At 30.9% G+C, this 15,193-nt stretch overlaps 2 protein-coding genes across 3 annotated transcripts; one reads left to right on the top strand and one right to left on the bottom strand.

Annotated features, from left to right (window-relative positions):
• Positions 1-2,670: 2,670 nt before the first annotated feature.
• On the bottom strand, positions 2,671-9,484 carry LOC123294726 (zinc finger protein 234-like). Its single transcript, XM_044875853.1, has 6 exons — positions 9,288-9,484; positions 8,320-8,958; positions 7,057-7,804; positions 5,659-5,819; positions 4,686-5,105; positions 2,671-3,601 (listed from the first exon to the last, which is right to left on the bottom strand). Exons 1-6 carry the CDS (start codon positions 9,411-9,413, stop codon positions 2,882-2,884), a joined length of 2,814 nt encoding a protein of 937 aa, XP_044731788.1. The 5' UTR covers positions 9,414-9,484; the 3' UTR covers positions 2,671-2,881.
• A 963-nt stretch (positions 9,485-10,447) lies between these two features.
• On the top strand, positions 10,448-14,977 carry LOC123290965 (sphingosine-1-phosphate lyase). 2 transcript variants are annotated; one of them, XM_044871368.1, is made up of 9 exons: positions 10,448-10,520; positions 10,583-10,781; positions 10,848-11,272; positions 11,934-12,167; positions 12,225-12,434; positions 12,504-12,742; positions 13,052-13,198; positions 13,533-13,653; positions 13,735-14,977. In XM_044871368.1, exons 2-9 carry the CDS (start codon positions 10,631-10,633, stop codon positions 13,858-13,860), a joined length of 1,653 nt encoding a protein of 550 aa, XP_044727303.1. In that variant the 5' UTR covers positions 10,448-10,520; positions 10,583-10,630; the 3' UTR covers positions 13,861-14,977. The 2 variants fall into 2 exon arrangements, with proteins under 2 accessions (XP_044727303.1, XP_044727304.1); XM_044871369.1 differs by having other exon boundaries at positions 10,457-10,503.
• The last annotated feature ends 216 nt before the right edge of the window (positions 14,978-15,193 follow it).

Raw genomic sequence — 15,193 nt, forward strand, 5'->3', positions numbered from 1 at the left:
TTAGATCCCACAAAAAATTCAAAAACTTCAGAGAATTCACAGCTGTACAAACAGTTATCGTAAACTTGCTAAATACTCGCTCAATTTGAACCTTTCAAGAATGCCATGCTAAGTTTGAGTATAAGTCACCGTTTCTAGTTGATACATGTTTTAGAAAATACTGCGATTTTGGCTTTCCTATTTAAGATGCATTTTAAATTTTGTTTCTGTCGGATTAAAAAGTGAATCGAAAAAATAGAAAATTTTCTAATTTTTTTCAAATTGTTGGAAGCCCTGGGGCTCCGGTCTAGATTCGAACCATATGGAAAGTTTTAAAGAAATAAATTAAATAAACGGTTTTTAAACTAAGTAATTCTTTATTTTATCTTACATAAGTAATTCTTTATTTTATCTTACCTACATACTTATTGAATAATACAAAAACTAAAAAGTTTTCTCAAATTTATTATACAAAACCTATTCGGTGTCAAAACCACTCATTTAATATTAAAAATACGTAAAAGTAAAAAATAATCAATGAAATAATAAATGTCGCTACTAACGCACATTTTTGGTATTTTGGTTGGGTTGACGTTCTAACCGATTGGACAATAGTACTGACTTCGGATCCAGTGCCGTTTTATAGGATGTAATTGTATAAAATAGGATTTGCCTACAGGCCTCCATCAAAAAATTTGAAGAAAAAAGAACTTAATTTAGTTACTTCAATGTTCAAGGAAAACTTTGATTTAATTATTGGAAATACTCTTAACATTAATCGTAAGTTTGAGATAAATTTTATATAATAAAATAAAAAAACTGAAAATGGTAAGTTTAACGTATTAAACTTTTGACCGAAGTAATCGTGTTTGTAAACGTTTTCTGTATTTTGAAATTATTTAACTTTTATAATAATTAAGGCACTTAATTGTTTTAACACCAGGATGCCATTGAAAATCATAATCGTGTAAATATGCAGCACTTGTGTCCAACAATCCGGTCATTTAACACCCAGGTAACACCCTTGCGTAATTGTACTGTTTGGGTATTCTAATTTAAATTTTTTTAATAAATAAAAACCTTGATTTTAAATATTAAATCAAAAGCTTTTAAGTAGGCCCCAACCACTTTTCGTACTGTCGGGAACGTCGCACTGTCCCGATCTTCAACGGCGCTAATAACAAATTTCTAAAATGATTGTACAGAGACAAACTTTAATACAATTAGTTTCTATTTTTATCCGACTGCACGACGCAAAGGAGTGGTAATGCATGAACCAGTCTATGTATGTATAAATGTTTCTTTGCGACAGTCTAGAGACCAAACGCGTGGGCCGATTTTAATCATTCTTACGTCAATCAATTTGCCTTAATCTTGCGAGTGTCACTAAAGATATGGAAAATTCAAGATGGCGAAAACCAGACGCCATATTTCGGGAAAACGATACAAATGAAAGTTGATGAACTACGTTAAGTGGGGTCTCATTGAATTGGTAATAAATTACAAAATCGATTGACGTAAAAATCATTAAAATCGGCGTTTGGTCTCTAGGGTCCCACAAAGGACCAAACATACATACAGAGACCATAGACAAACCCTTAAAGGCGGTGTAATATGCATAAAATTATTGGAAACAATCGTACGCTAGCGACACTATTGAGGGTTACACGAATTCAAAATTTACACGAATTTTAAAAAAGTTTAATTTTTAAACCAGAAATCTTCTGAATAAGAAGCCGATGTTATAACAGCTCGGCTATGTAAGGTATACTTGGAACAGTTAAAAAGATGTTCTTATTAACTTCAAAATAGTTCGTGTAACCCTTAAGAGATACGCTAGTGTCGCTCATTTCCATTCCATTAATATGATTGAATCTTATTAATATTTGTCTATGCGGCGAATTATGTTGAGTGGGGTATCATTGAAGAGGTATTTGAAAATCCTAACTAAAAAGTATAAAATATAAAAATTAATTTAAAAATTAAAAAATTCGCCAGCATTATATAAGAACTAAAAATAAAGACAAGTACAGTAGTTGGCCTTAACAGTTGAGACCACAGCCATATAACAGTGTGTCCCCGAATAGAGATAACTATACTTGTAAATTTTCTTATTTTGCATTTTAAGAAAAAAAGTTATTCTTTATAAGAAGTTTATATATACAAGTCTGTTAACTATATAATAATAATAATAATAATGGTGTTTAAACTCCGTTTCTATATACAGACATATACGCCTGTAACAGACGCCACCCACATCATTATTTGTTAATCTTTATTTATTTAATTACAAACATATTTACAATTACATTTTTGATGTGGGTGGAGTCGGTTATTTCGTTCTTATCCAAGCGACGACAATGTGATCAATTCTACCGCCCTCATTAATCATAATTGTTCACACTGCCGCTGCCTGGATTCGAACCCGCAACTTAAGTCTAAATAGACAAACAGTCAAAGACAAACGCCTTAGAGAGTTAACTATATATAAAATGCATTAGGAACATAATGTTCCCTTATTGATGTATGCGTTAGTTCCCAAAACTGTTATCTAGCAACGCCAAAAGTATCGAATCCAAACCACTGTCATATTATTTTTATAAATTTATTTATTAATAATTAAAGTTTGTTTCAACAAATAATATTTTCAATTAATTAAAATTATTTATCAACTTAATGAACGTTACTTAGTGTTTAATAATGTAACAAAAACATTTTCATTAAGAGACCCATAGTTTTGTCAGAAGTTAAATGACTTGTATATATTATATATGACTGTGGTTGGGACACATTAAAATCTAGATCGGCGCCAAATCTTGCCAATAATGGGTCTCGACTGTTAAAGTCGTTATGTAAACCACTGGACTTTCGAGAATTTTTTAAATTTATTATTAATTCTTTGCTAGTTATGTATTTTCCTATGAGTTCTCAATGCACTTTTTTGTATAAACGCTTTACTACACACATCACATACATGTGGCTTTTCACCCGTATGACGTCGTTCATGATTCGTCATAGTTTTCCTGTCACGAAACGCTTGTGGACAAAATCTACACTGATATTTTCGTATATCCAAGTGAACGAGTGAGATATGTCCTTTTAAATGAGCTGCACGTCGATAGGTTTTATCACAATGAGTACATGCAAACGGTCGATCGATTGAATGATTTTTTAAATGTTCACGTAACTCACTCGGGTCTCGTGCTTTAAATCCACAATAAGTACAGGAATGTTTGCCTTCACCTCTTTTGTTCTCGTGTACAAATTTTATGTGATTTTTTAATGATACCTGGTACAAGAATGATTTTGAACATATGCCGCATTTAATTGTTTCACGTTTCTCATGAATTACCAAATGATTTTTCATATGTCCTGTCACTATTAATTTACCACAAATATGACATGCGACATACGCTTTTGGTTCGTCATTATGGGTACGCTTATGCATTTTTAATTTTTGTATATTTGAAAATGTTTTGTTACATATGCTGCATAAATGACTGGTGTGCATTAGTTCCTCGTGCCGCTTCAAAGCTAGTGGATGGTAATATTCTAGCTCACATTTATCGCATTTCATTGCTTGGATATTATGATGGCTACGATGTACATGTTGACTCAATCCCTAAAACAATATTTGTATATTACAAGAAATACAAAGATAAATTGTGAGATTAAGGTAGTACGAGCACTATAAGGCAATTTTAGATTTAGGGTTGAAATTATTTGTACCTTATTTTCAACTATGAATCTAGATTTACGGCTAACATTTAGGCTGTAGGATCGCTGTAGCTTGTATCAAGCGGATGTGATGCTTATTTGTGAGGTATGCGAGTGAGTAGGACTGAAAAGTCTCATGTGCAGCGATATTACTTTCCTCACCCACAGCCAAGCAGCGCTTAAATCATTCCCAAAATCCCAAAAGTAGCACAGGACTATCGAACGTCCTTAAATGAGCAGACGATTCCAAGGGATATTCCAGGAAATTGTAAAGCCGGTGAGCATCAATAGGGATTCCGTTTGCAAATTATCAGCTGCTCCTGAATGAGGATATCTTAAAAAAGGCAAATCTTAGATTGAGGAAGGAACGCATTTGTGGCTGTTGCAGCTATTACAGAAGACTGGCTAGGCAGCAGGCGCTTGGACCTACCAGTGTACCACGATTATTGCAGGAGACGTCACATTAGGGGGAAGGTCATCTTCTCTATTCCTGTTCAGCTCTTACCATGTAGAGATGGACTGCCTTGAGCCTTTCTTTGACGACCTCTCCGACCTAAAGTCCGTTAACGTTAAAGCACTCCTGCTGTTTTTAAACAGCTCCAAATGGTTCGTGGATTAGTGGCCGGGGACGGGCCAACCCTGGCCTAGGGTCTAATATTATGACCAAAAAATAAATATACGTGATAAAACCATAATCGTTAGCTGGGACCTGCTTACTTTGTTGGATAATCCTCTTATGTTTTTCAAGATAAAATATAATGGAATTAAATAATAGATATTATTTGGCCCTATCCTTAACCGCCTGACTTTCAAAGATCTTAAGCCATCATTTTGTTGTGAAAATCATGTACGTTTATTTACTTTAAGTATAAGCGTTCGATTTTGAAGTGTTTCACGTCGATCAAAATTATCTTATTCAATGAAATTTTCTAGTGAAAAGATCTAGAAGTTCATATAACTCAGAAATAAATGATTAATCATATACTTACCCAAACTGTTTTATATTCATCGATAGGCTTCTCACAATAGTCACAAGTATACAATTCACTGTCCTCATCATCGGTATCACTTTTTTTCCCTTCCTTGTCTTTGTCTGTAATTCCCAATATGTTATTTGTTTTTGGTTTTTTAGAAACATCTTGGCCAATACCAATTTTAACATTTCTCAAAGGATTTTCACTTGTGACATCTTCAGGAATATTTTCTTGTTTGATATTTAATAGAGAATTAAAATTATTGTAATCTTCAAATTGAGTCTCGTTATTCGATGAATTAAATTTATTTTTCTGAATTATTTGTCGAAATGCATTGTCTGAATTCTCACACAATTGTTTGAAACTAATAGTATTTTGTAGTTGAACAAAACAGGGGTGACATATTTGATTTGGTAGATCATCATTTTCCCAAATCTATAAATTGGAACATTAAATATTAAAAAAAAACGTATTTAAAAAATTCAATTTCCTATTCATTTCGATTGATTGAATCAGTAATTATCTATTCATTAATTGAATTTTTATATTGAGCCAAATATTTGTGCTTTTGAGTGAAAATGTTATCCTTATTATAAGTTTCCGTTTGGTTGTTTTGGCTTTGTAATTGGATTTTGATGAAATTTGTTATCAAGATAACCTAAGCTCTGAGGAAGAATACAGGCTTTATTTTAAACAAATCCAAATGAAGAGAAAAATTTCATTTTTATTGAAGTTAAAAATCTTAATACCTATATTATATATTTCAAAAACATCTTTGCTTTTTTGAATGATTCCTCGTTAATCAAAACGTGTTAACGTTACACAAGCGAGTGAATTAAAGAGGTTAAATCGGGTCGCGGGGCCAATATTAATAAAGGAGGCCATTTTACTTTTAGATTGTTTTTTTTAACACCCAAAAGTTTAGTACAGAGTTTTCCTAGCACTCTGTATGATAATTATTGCACACTATTTGTAATATTCATCTTACCTGTACTGAAGCACATGCTATTATCATATCAATTATTTTAAATGAGTTAATTGATAGAAATGTTTTATCGAATTTCATACAAATACGACAAACTTTGTCAAAATCAACCATTAAACATTCATCCATTTTTCCAAATATTTCTTTCACGATTTTACGTATAAATTTAAAATTGAGATGTTATTAAAGGCATTCTCTACCTGGATGGTAAATTTAAATTTAAAATCGAAAACGGTCCCTAAGAGCTTTGATATCTTAGCGTATTTTCTTCGAGAAAGTAAGCAAAGTTGTATTTGAGTTTTAAAAAAAAAAATTTATTATTCCAAAAGAGAAACTTGTAATAAGATCTGACGAAAGATTAATTTTATAGGATTATTTATAAAATGAGAATCTTCTGAATCTTTAAAAATTTGTATGAGTGGCGTAACTTAATAAACTGTAGCAATTATGACTATTTTTTTTCTTGCCACAAGAACAAAAAGACAAACAAAAGTTAAAATTTATTATACCATGCATATATAAAATATATCAAGGTATACTAAGTTTAGTCCCAAGTTTGTAACGCTTAAAAATATTGATGCTATGAACAAATTTTGGTATAGGTGTTCATAAAATCAATTTTCAGTTGTCCGCCTGAATGAGTCTGTCCGTCCGTCACCAACTCACCACAATAACTCCAAAATAAAAGAAATATCAAGCTGAAATTTTTATAGCTTGCTCAGGACGTAAAAAGTGAGGTTGAGTTCGTAAATGAGCAACACAAGGATCGAATAAAAGTTTAAATGTAAAAAATAATCCTTTTAAAAAAATAAACTACTTTTGTTTAAAACATTCTTTCGTAAATATCACTGTTTACTCGTGAGAGCGCAAATTAGGTTAGAACAAAGGTGCAGTCCGCCACCAAATTAGCAAAGAGTAACATTCAAAATAAGAGTAATCACTAGCTAATTCTTACTGATGATGACTACTTGGTAGTCGAAAATACGTATTTTAAAAATACAAAAAACTGATCTAGAAAATTAGGGCAAAAATCGAAATTTATTATGTAAATTATAACAAAAATGATCTTCAAAGTTGAAAATAAGGTACAAATAATTTCAACCCTTAATTTAAAATTTCCTTGGTTCTCGTACTATCTTAAATAAAAAAATAATAATTAACATAATTTTTAAATAAAAATAGTTCTTTATTTCATCATCATGTATTGCCAATTTTATCAACAAATTCCAACAAATCCCTGAGGAACATCGAATCCTGCAGAAGAATATAATTCCATCATAATATTCTCCTACACGTACACCATCGTACCATTTAGTTTTACTAAAAAATAGTTCTAATAAGGTACTTGAGTAAAATTTCAATTTCTAACGATTTTACAGCAATCTTGAGTCATTTTTCAGCTTTGCGTAAGATTCTCTTTTGAATTTGTATGTATTTTTGTATGGGTTTTCAATGTACTTTTTTGTAAAAACGCTTTACCACACACTTCACATTTATGCGGTTTTTCACCCGTATGACGTCGTATATGATTCGACAAACTTTTCTTATCATGAAAAGCTTGTGGACAAAGCGTACACTGATAATTTCGTTCATTTAAGTGCACATGTGATATATGTTCTTTTAAACTATCTGCACGTCGATACGTTTTATCACAATGTTTACAGGAATACGGTCGTTCGGTTGAATGAGTTCTTAAATGTTCACGTAATTCAGCCGGTCCTCGTGCTGCATGTCCACAAATATTACATAAATGTCTACGTTCAGGTTTTTGATTCTCGTGTACAAGTTTAATATGATTGTTTAACGTTAACTGATATAAAAATGTTTTTGAACATATATCGCATGCGATTTTATCACGTTCTTTATGAATTATTAAATGATTTTTTATATTTTTTTTCTGTATTAATTTACCACAAATATCACATGTTACGTATTCTTTTGAACGGACTTCTTCATTATGAGAACGCTTATTATGAACTTTTAATTTGTAAATATTTGAAAATTTTTTATTACATTTGTAACATATATGATTGGTGTGCATTAGTTTTTCGTGTCGATTCAAAGCTTGTGGATGGTAATATTGTAGCTTACATTTATTACATTTAATTGGTTTCACTTTATGGTTGCGCTGTATATGTTGACTCAATGCCTAAAAAAACATAATCAAATATTAATTTAAACTACAATTGATTGAACGGCGCCGTTCAACTAGCGGCCTGAACGATATATTCAGTCATTCAATCAAAAAATAGCTAGGCGATTGGCGAATGAATTGGATCGATAACGTTTAACTATTTGCCTAGCCTAGTCATTAAGTATAGTTTTTCTGCCATCTGGGGCTGAAATCCACACACTGTTAATATGGCTTCGGCCAGCAAAAAAAAAATACAATGCAAGAGTGTAGTGCCAAAAGTTGAAAAAGTATAGTATTTATTATAATCTGGTTTTCACGGCAAGAGTGGTAGTACTCAGATACAAACTAAGATGAAGAAATTTAAAAAAGTTCAATTTCTTTGAGAGATTCTGTGGCAAGTCAGCCACCTTTTCGTAGCTAGGAATTCCAAAAATATAATACAGTAATAGGTAGATGTGCTTATTTTAAAAACAAAGTACTTCCCAGCAATTAATTATATCTCTGAAAGAAATTATGAATCACATACTTACCCAAACCGTTTTATATTCATTATTACACTTCTCACAATAGTCACAATTAAACGTTTCAGCCTTTTCATCGCCACTGGTATCTTCATCAGTATCACTTTCTTTTTCCAATTCAGTTCGTACTAGTATTTTCCGCACTGCTCGTCTATTTTTTCCTGTAATTTCCAACATTTTTTTTGTCTTTAATTTTTTTGAGTTATCTTGACCAGTACTAATTTTTATATTTTCCAATGAATCACTTGGTTTTTCGGATTTAGTTTGTATCGCTACTTTATTCAATTCTGGGCTATCATAGTTTTTAATTTCCAACATGTTGTTTGTCTTTGAATTTTTGAAACCATCATCATTTTGGTCATGTATAATTTTTACATTTTCCAGGGTAATTTCATTTTTTATATTCACAGGTATATCTTCTTGCTTGATATCTATTAGAGAATAGTCATCAGCGTAATCTTCAAACTCTTCATCTTTTACGTTTTTCAAATTATTTTGATTATTTGATAAATTAATCTTATTTTGCTGAATAATTTGACGAAATGCATTGTCTGAATTTTCACATAATTGTTTGAAGTTTATAGAATTGTGCAGTTGAAGAAAACAATCGTTGCATATTTGATTTGGTAGATCATCATTTTCCCAAATCTATTAAGTAAATTAAAAACTCAGACTTAATAAAATGTATAAATGTGTAAAGATACAATAAAATTAACAGCGAGACGATTAAAATATCGGCGTTACAAAATTACAAAAAACTGGGCGTAGTTTTTCACCGCTTCGTGGCAAACACCTCTTACCAGAGAGTAAATATAAAAAAGCTTATTATTGAAAAATTATGCATCGGTTTAAAAGCTGGCGCAATTCTATACATTTTGATTGTTTAACATCAAAATTGGTCGAGACCATTTGTTTGTTTATATAGTAAGCATATTGACAATACATTTTCTTAACACCCTGTATAAATCTGATATTACCTGCACAGAAGCACACGTAATTATCATATCAATTATTTTAAATGAGTTAATTGATAGAAATGTTTGATGGAATTTCATACAAATACGACAAACTTTCTCAAAATCAGCCGTTAAACATGTTTCCATTTTCAAACATTTCGTGTTACTTATTAACTCAAATTGAGGGCTTCATTTATATTGAGAGCTTGTAGATTCGTTTCCTGAACTTAAGCGTATAAAAAGTAACATTGGGAGTTGGGAGTTCAATTAAAATCAATTATAGATTAAAGTATATTATTAAACAAAGGAAATTTCTATTCTTCTGAAACACAAAAGAATTTTAATATTTGAATATGACAAATAAATGTAGTGAGATGTGTCATCGAACAGAATTTTTATCTTAGTTTAGGCCATGAACAATAAATACAGTAGACACATATTTGATGAATTTTGATTTTCAATTCATTCTTTTAGCTTTCTATTCAAGAGAGGATAATTTTTAAATTTTGTTCAAAAACTTTATAATAAATCTTCCCTAGAAAAATGTTAAATTTTTTTGCTTTCTTATTAATGAATTTAGTTGGGTTGAGTTAGAACAAGTTGGCCTTTTTGAAATCTCACATTCATAAGTGGAACGTATAAACCTTCCCTAGGGAAAATGTTAAAAAGTTATTTACTTTCATTTGAATATATTTAGTTTGGTTGAGTTAGAACAAGTTGGCCTTTTCTTTCATCTCATATTAATGAGTTCTTTTTGCATTCATGCGTTGAACTCATATTCAAAATTTCTCTTTTCGTACATTATTATTAATAAACTAATGATAATAATGATAATATGCTCAAGAATTTTTTCAAATATCTATTAACTGGAGTTGGTGACATTAGAAGTGTGAGAATGTTGCAAAAGAAATTAAAATTACTTTAAATAAATTAATGTAAAATATTTAAAATACTTGATAAGTACAAAGTTCAAGAATGATTATCAATGATTACTAATTAGTAATTAATGTTACAGAAACAATAGAATAAAAGTAGAAAATGATAAAATAGAAATAATAAATAAACAATAAAATAGAAATAAAATAGAATAGAATAAAGTATAAATCTTTTATTTAAATTACGCTCCAAAATATAAGAAATGTCAAATATAATTTGACATCTGTCAAATAATATAAAACATTAACAGGTGGATATTTTCAAATTAAAAATTATCTTATTTTGATAAAACGTAACAAAGGTAATCCATCAGATTAAGTAATAACACTTAAAAATATTTTTTAAATATTATAAATAATATTTATCTTATCGAATTTTAGTGATCCATGAATTGTGAATCGAATACCGGTGTAGTTAATTAATATATCATGGATTTTTTAAAGGATACCTTAAACCTTTGTAAATCCACAACGAATAATGTATTCCATGGTAAAGAACCATGGCAAATTGTATCAATTACAGCCTCAACTGTGTTTATCTCCGTTTGGATGTGGGATTTTTTATTTAGGCGCGATGAGAGTAAGTTATATAATATTTGAAAAACTAAAGAATGCCCTAAAATTAATTATTCTTTAAACAAATTAGGTATCACTGAACGATCAAAGAAAACGGCATTTAGATTATTAAAACGAGTACCACAAATCAAGCAAAAACTTGAAAAGGAATCAGAAAAAATGATTGCAGAATTTGAACATGAAGTAGCCGAACGTATTAAAGGACAAAAAACGTTTGGAAAGTTACCACCAATTGGAATGGATGAAGATCAAATCGTTGCTATTGTTAAAGATCATTTGGATTTAGGCTCATACGATTGGAAAAAGGGGAAAGTTTCTGGAGCTGTCTACTATTATGATGAGGAATTAATTCATTTAGTTACCACCGTTTATGGTTTGGCATCGTATACAAATCCATTACATCCTGATATATTCCCAGGCGTTAATAAAATGGAGGCAGAAGTTGTACGAATGACTGCTCAATTATTTAATGGAAATAAAAATAGTTGTGGCTCGGTACGTTTTAAAATTAAGTAACAGTCGTACGGGAGTTCCATTTGCGAACTGTAAGTTACTCCTGAAAGAGGATATTCTGTAAAAGGCCAATCTTAGATGAAGGGAAGAACGTACTTGTGGTACTACAAGACAGATATGGTCTGAGTACAATCGCAGGCGTTCCGAAGTTCTCATATCACTTCCAAGGGCCTCTGTTCGGAAAGTTGTTGCGGCTATCACAGGACACTGGCTGGGCGGCAAGCATGCTGAACGCTTAGGCCTGGCAGTGTATCACGACTACTGCAGGAGCTGTCACAGTGATGACGAGGAGGAGACAATGTCTCATCTTCTCTGTCACTGCCCAGCTCTTGTCATGATTAGATGGGCTCTCTTTGACGACCTCTCCGACCTAAAGTCAGTCGACGTCAAAGCCCTCCTGCTGTTCTTAAACAGCTCCAAATGGTTCATGGAGTAGTGGCCGGGAATGGGCCAACCCATTTACGGTATCACAACGGACCCTATGGTCTAAGTGTGTTCCACCCCAGGACAGTCACTCTAACCTAACCTAACCTAACAGTCGTAACATCTATGCTATGATTTCTTCCATTTCACAAAAAAGTCATCGATAGGAATCGAATTGTCTATATTTTCCTTTTTAATAATCTTATATGAAAAATTTTAGATGACAACTGGTGGAACCGAATCAATTCTATTGGCAGTTAAAGCATTCCGTGATTATGCGAGAGAAGAAAAAGGTATTACAAAACCAGAACTTGTAGTTCCAATAACAGTACATTCAGCATTCGATAAAGCAGCACAGTACTTAAAGATTCGTATTCGTTATATACCTGTCGATGAAGATACAACTGTAAATATAAGTGAAATGCGTCGAGCGATTAATTCCAATACCATCCTTGTAAGTAATTATATTTCTTTTGCAAGCGTTCTTTTCTTAAAATTATTTTTTTAATAGTTGGTAGGCTCAGCCCCAAATTTTCCATATGGAACGATGGATAATATCGAAGAAATTTCAAAATTAGGAGTAAAATATAACATTCCAGTTCATGTAGATTGTTGTTTGGGTGGTTTTGTTATCGCTTTAGCTGGTAAACTTGGCTTTGATGTTCCACAATTTGATTTTCGTTTACCCGGTGTTACTAGTATTTCTGCTGATCCACATAAGGTATTTTAATTTCTGTATACCTTGTGTAAAAATAAAACGTTTATAGTCTTAATGTTTTTAATTTTAAAGTATGGATTTGCACCAAAAGGATCATCGGTGATTTTATATTCAGATCGTAAATATCGTCATCATCAATATACAGTGACAACTGATTGGCCTGGAGGTGTTTATGGTTCACCAACTGTGTCTGGATCTCGAGCTGGTGGTATTATTGCCGCTTGTTGGGCGACAATGTTATATTTTGGTGCTAACGGATATTTAAATTCAACCACAGCGATTATGACTACCTCAAAATATATTGAAAATGAGTAAGTTCGATTTTTTTAAATTATCTCATTAAGTCGCAACATCGATACAAAACTGTCTGTGTCCATACAATATTTGTTATAGGTGAGGCGGGGGCACAGCTGTGTCAAAATTGACGGATAACATCGTGCGTTTTAGTAAAACGTTGTTAGAGTTTTTGAAAGGTGTCTTGATCTAGAGTGTTCTTAGCTATGTTTCAAAAATTTGATATAGTTTGGAGAGAGTTTTAAGAAAAAAACCGCGTTTTTTAAATCGTCGGAGGGTTTTTAAATTTTGTAAATTTCTAAAAATTTTTCCTCTTTCATTTTCAGATTACGTTCCATGGATGGTATATTCATTTTTGGAACACCTGTTACGTCAGTCATTGCATTTGGTTCAAAAGTATTTAATATTTATTTATTATCAGATGCGTTGAGTAAAAGAGGATGGAATTTAAATTCACTGCAATTTCCATCTGGGTAATTTTTAAAAATTATTTTTGTAATTACAATATGAAATAGTTGTATCGCTTTTTAAAACCTTACGCAGTTAATCCATATAAATTTAGTATCATTATAATTATAGTATATACATTGTTCGAATTAGATTCTTTTACCGAATTTCTTTGTTTTTTGAAGAATTTTACTTGTTTGAAAGGAAGCTGTTGAGTATTGTAATATTAAATTATTTATTAGGGTTAGATTGGAATACTTTTCGAAGGAATCCTATCAAAATCCCGACTCTTTGTTCGATTTAACTACCAAATAAAATCAATACTTGGTCTCAAAATATTTTCCTTGTATTATTTTTCAGAATTCACATTTGTGTGACATATTTACACACAAAACCAGGAGTTGCTGATCAATTATTAAATGATATTCGTACAGAATTAGCTATTATTATGAAAGATCCGCAACAACCTATCGAAGGCATGGTAAGTTTCTTTCAAATTATAAACCCCGTTTTCAAATTTCTTTAAAAATTAAATTTACTTTTTTTTTTCTTGCTAAAACAGTATGCAGTATACGGAGCTGCACAAGGTATTCCAGATCGATCAATTGTTGGTAATTTTATTCGATACTTTATTGATGCATCATATCACATTCCAGAATCTGAGGCCATATTAGAAAATGAAAAGTAAACAATTATTATTTAAAAAAAAAAGTTTTTGTACAATTATTTTTTATAGTTATTTACAATCATATCGAAATATAGTTTTTTAAATGTCTATTTTAAATAAATAGTGAGTTATCTCTGGTTAGAAAAAATTTAATAACAATTTAGGCGGACACAAGCACTAAGGATGCCCGAATCTTGAGTCTCCGTTGACGTAGATAGTTAATAAAAAATTTTCTAAGTAAATATTTGTCGTGATTAATAGTAAATTGTTCAAACTAAGTCAGTTTCGAAAAAATCTCAAGCTAACTGCATAATACTGTGTGGCTCAAAAAAATGTATACACTGTTTTTGTACCTATAACATCTATATTATGATACATACAAATTTCAAAGTTCAAAATATTATGAAGAAATGTAGAATCGGTCTCATCAATTGGAAACTAAATGCAAAACTTTCCAAATTATTACCCCCAATCCACACTCTTGCTGAGCATACATAAAATCTCGAGTAAATTTAACAAGTGGATACATTTTTTGGACCCTAAGTAGACAGACTGGATGCTAGTTGTATCTATACGATAATCAATTCTCTAACTCGACGATTTTTGTAATGTAATATTGTTCGTATTAAACAATTAAAGGCTCTGCATTTTCCTTTTGGAAAAAGATTTTCAGCTAAATTATCTGAAACTATTAATTTTGGCCGTTCTTGACGAGTAGAATTCTTTTTGAGCACAAAGTACTAAAATCTTAGAAAAGGGCCTTCAAATTTCATGAATATCAACTGAGAACAATTTGATTTAAGTAAGATTAAACGATATTTAGTTTATGCCTTCATGGCCTATCTGTCTAAGTACTTAATCGTATTCTAATTAGGTTTAAAATGACAGTTTATAGCAAATTTAGAGCATGATTTCCAATAATTTATAAATTTTGTTAGTTTGATTCTTTTAGCCATGCTGTTCTACGTGCCATTCGGTTTTTAGAAAATTTATTTTTAGTTAACATCACACATTTTAGTCTTTTAAACTTGTCTTCGGTGATAAAAATTGTTATTAATTTAATATTATTCTATATAAATGTCTAGCCAAGCTAATTGTTGTATTTATGTGAATTACCGTTTCAACTTTACAAAATAGTTTATTAAACTTTTATAACTGATGTTAATTTTTATGAAAAATAAACAAAATTTTAAGAGCCTAAGTATGTTTATTAATTTATCGAAAAACAGGAAAATAAATTACGCATTCTAAAATCTCTGAACGATAGTGCAAAATAGAAATCTATACATTGACAATACTAGTCCAAAAAACGCTCGATTTACCTCCCAATTGTGTCGAATTCGTTAAAATTTGT

This window comes from Chrysoperla carnea, chromosome 1 (assembly GCF_905475395.1).
Source record: "Chrysoperla carnea chromosome 1, inChrCarn1.1, whole genome shotgun sequence".
Classification (NCBI taxonomy): domain Eukaryota; kingdom Metazoa; phylum Arthropoda; class Insecta; order Neuroptera; family Chrysopidae; genus Chrysoperla; species Chrysoperla carnea.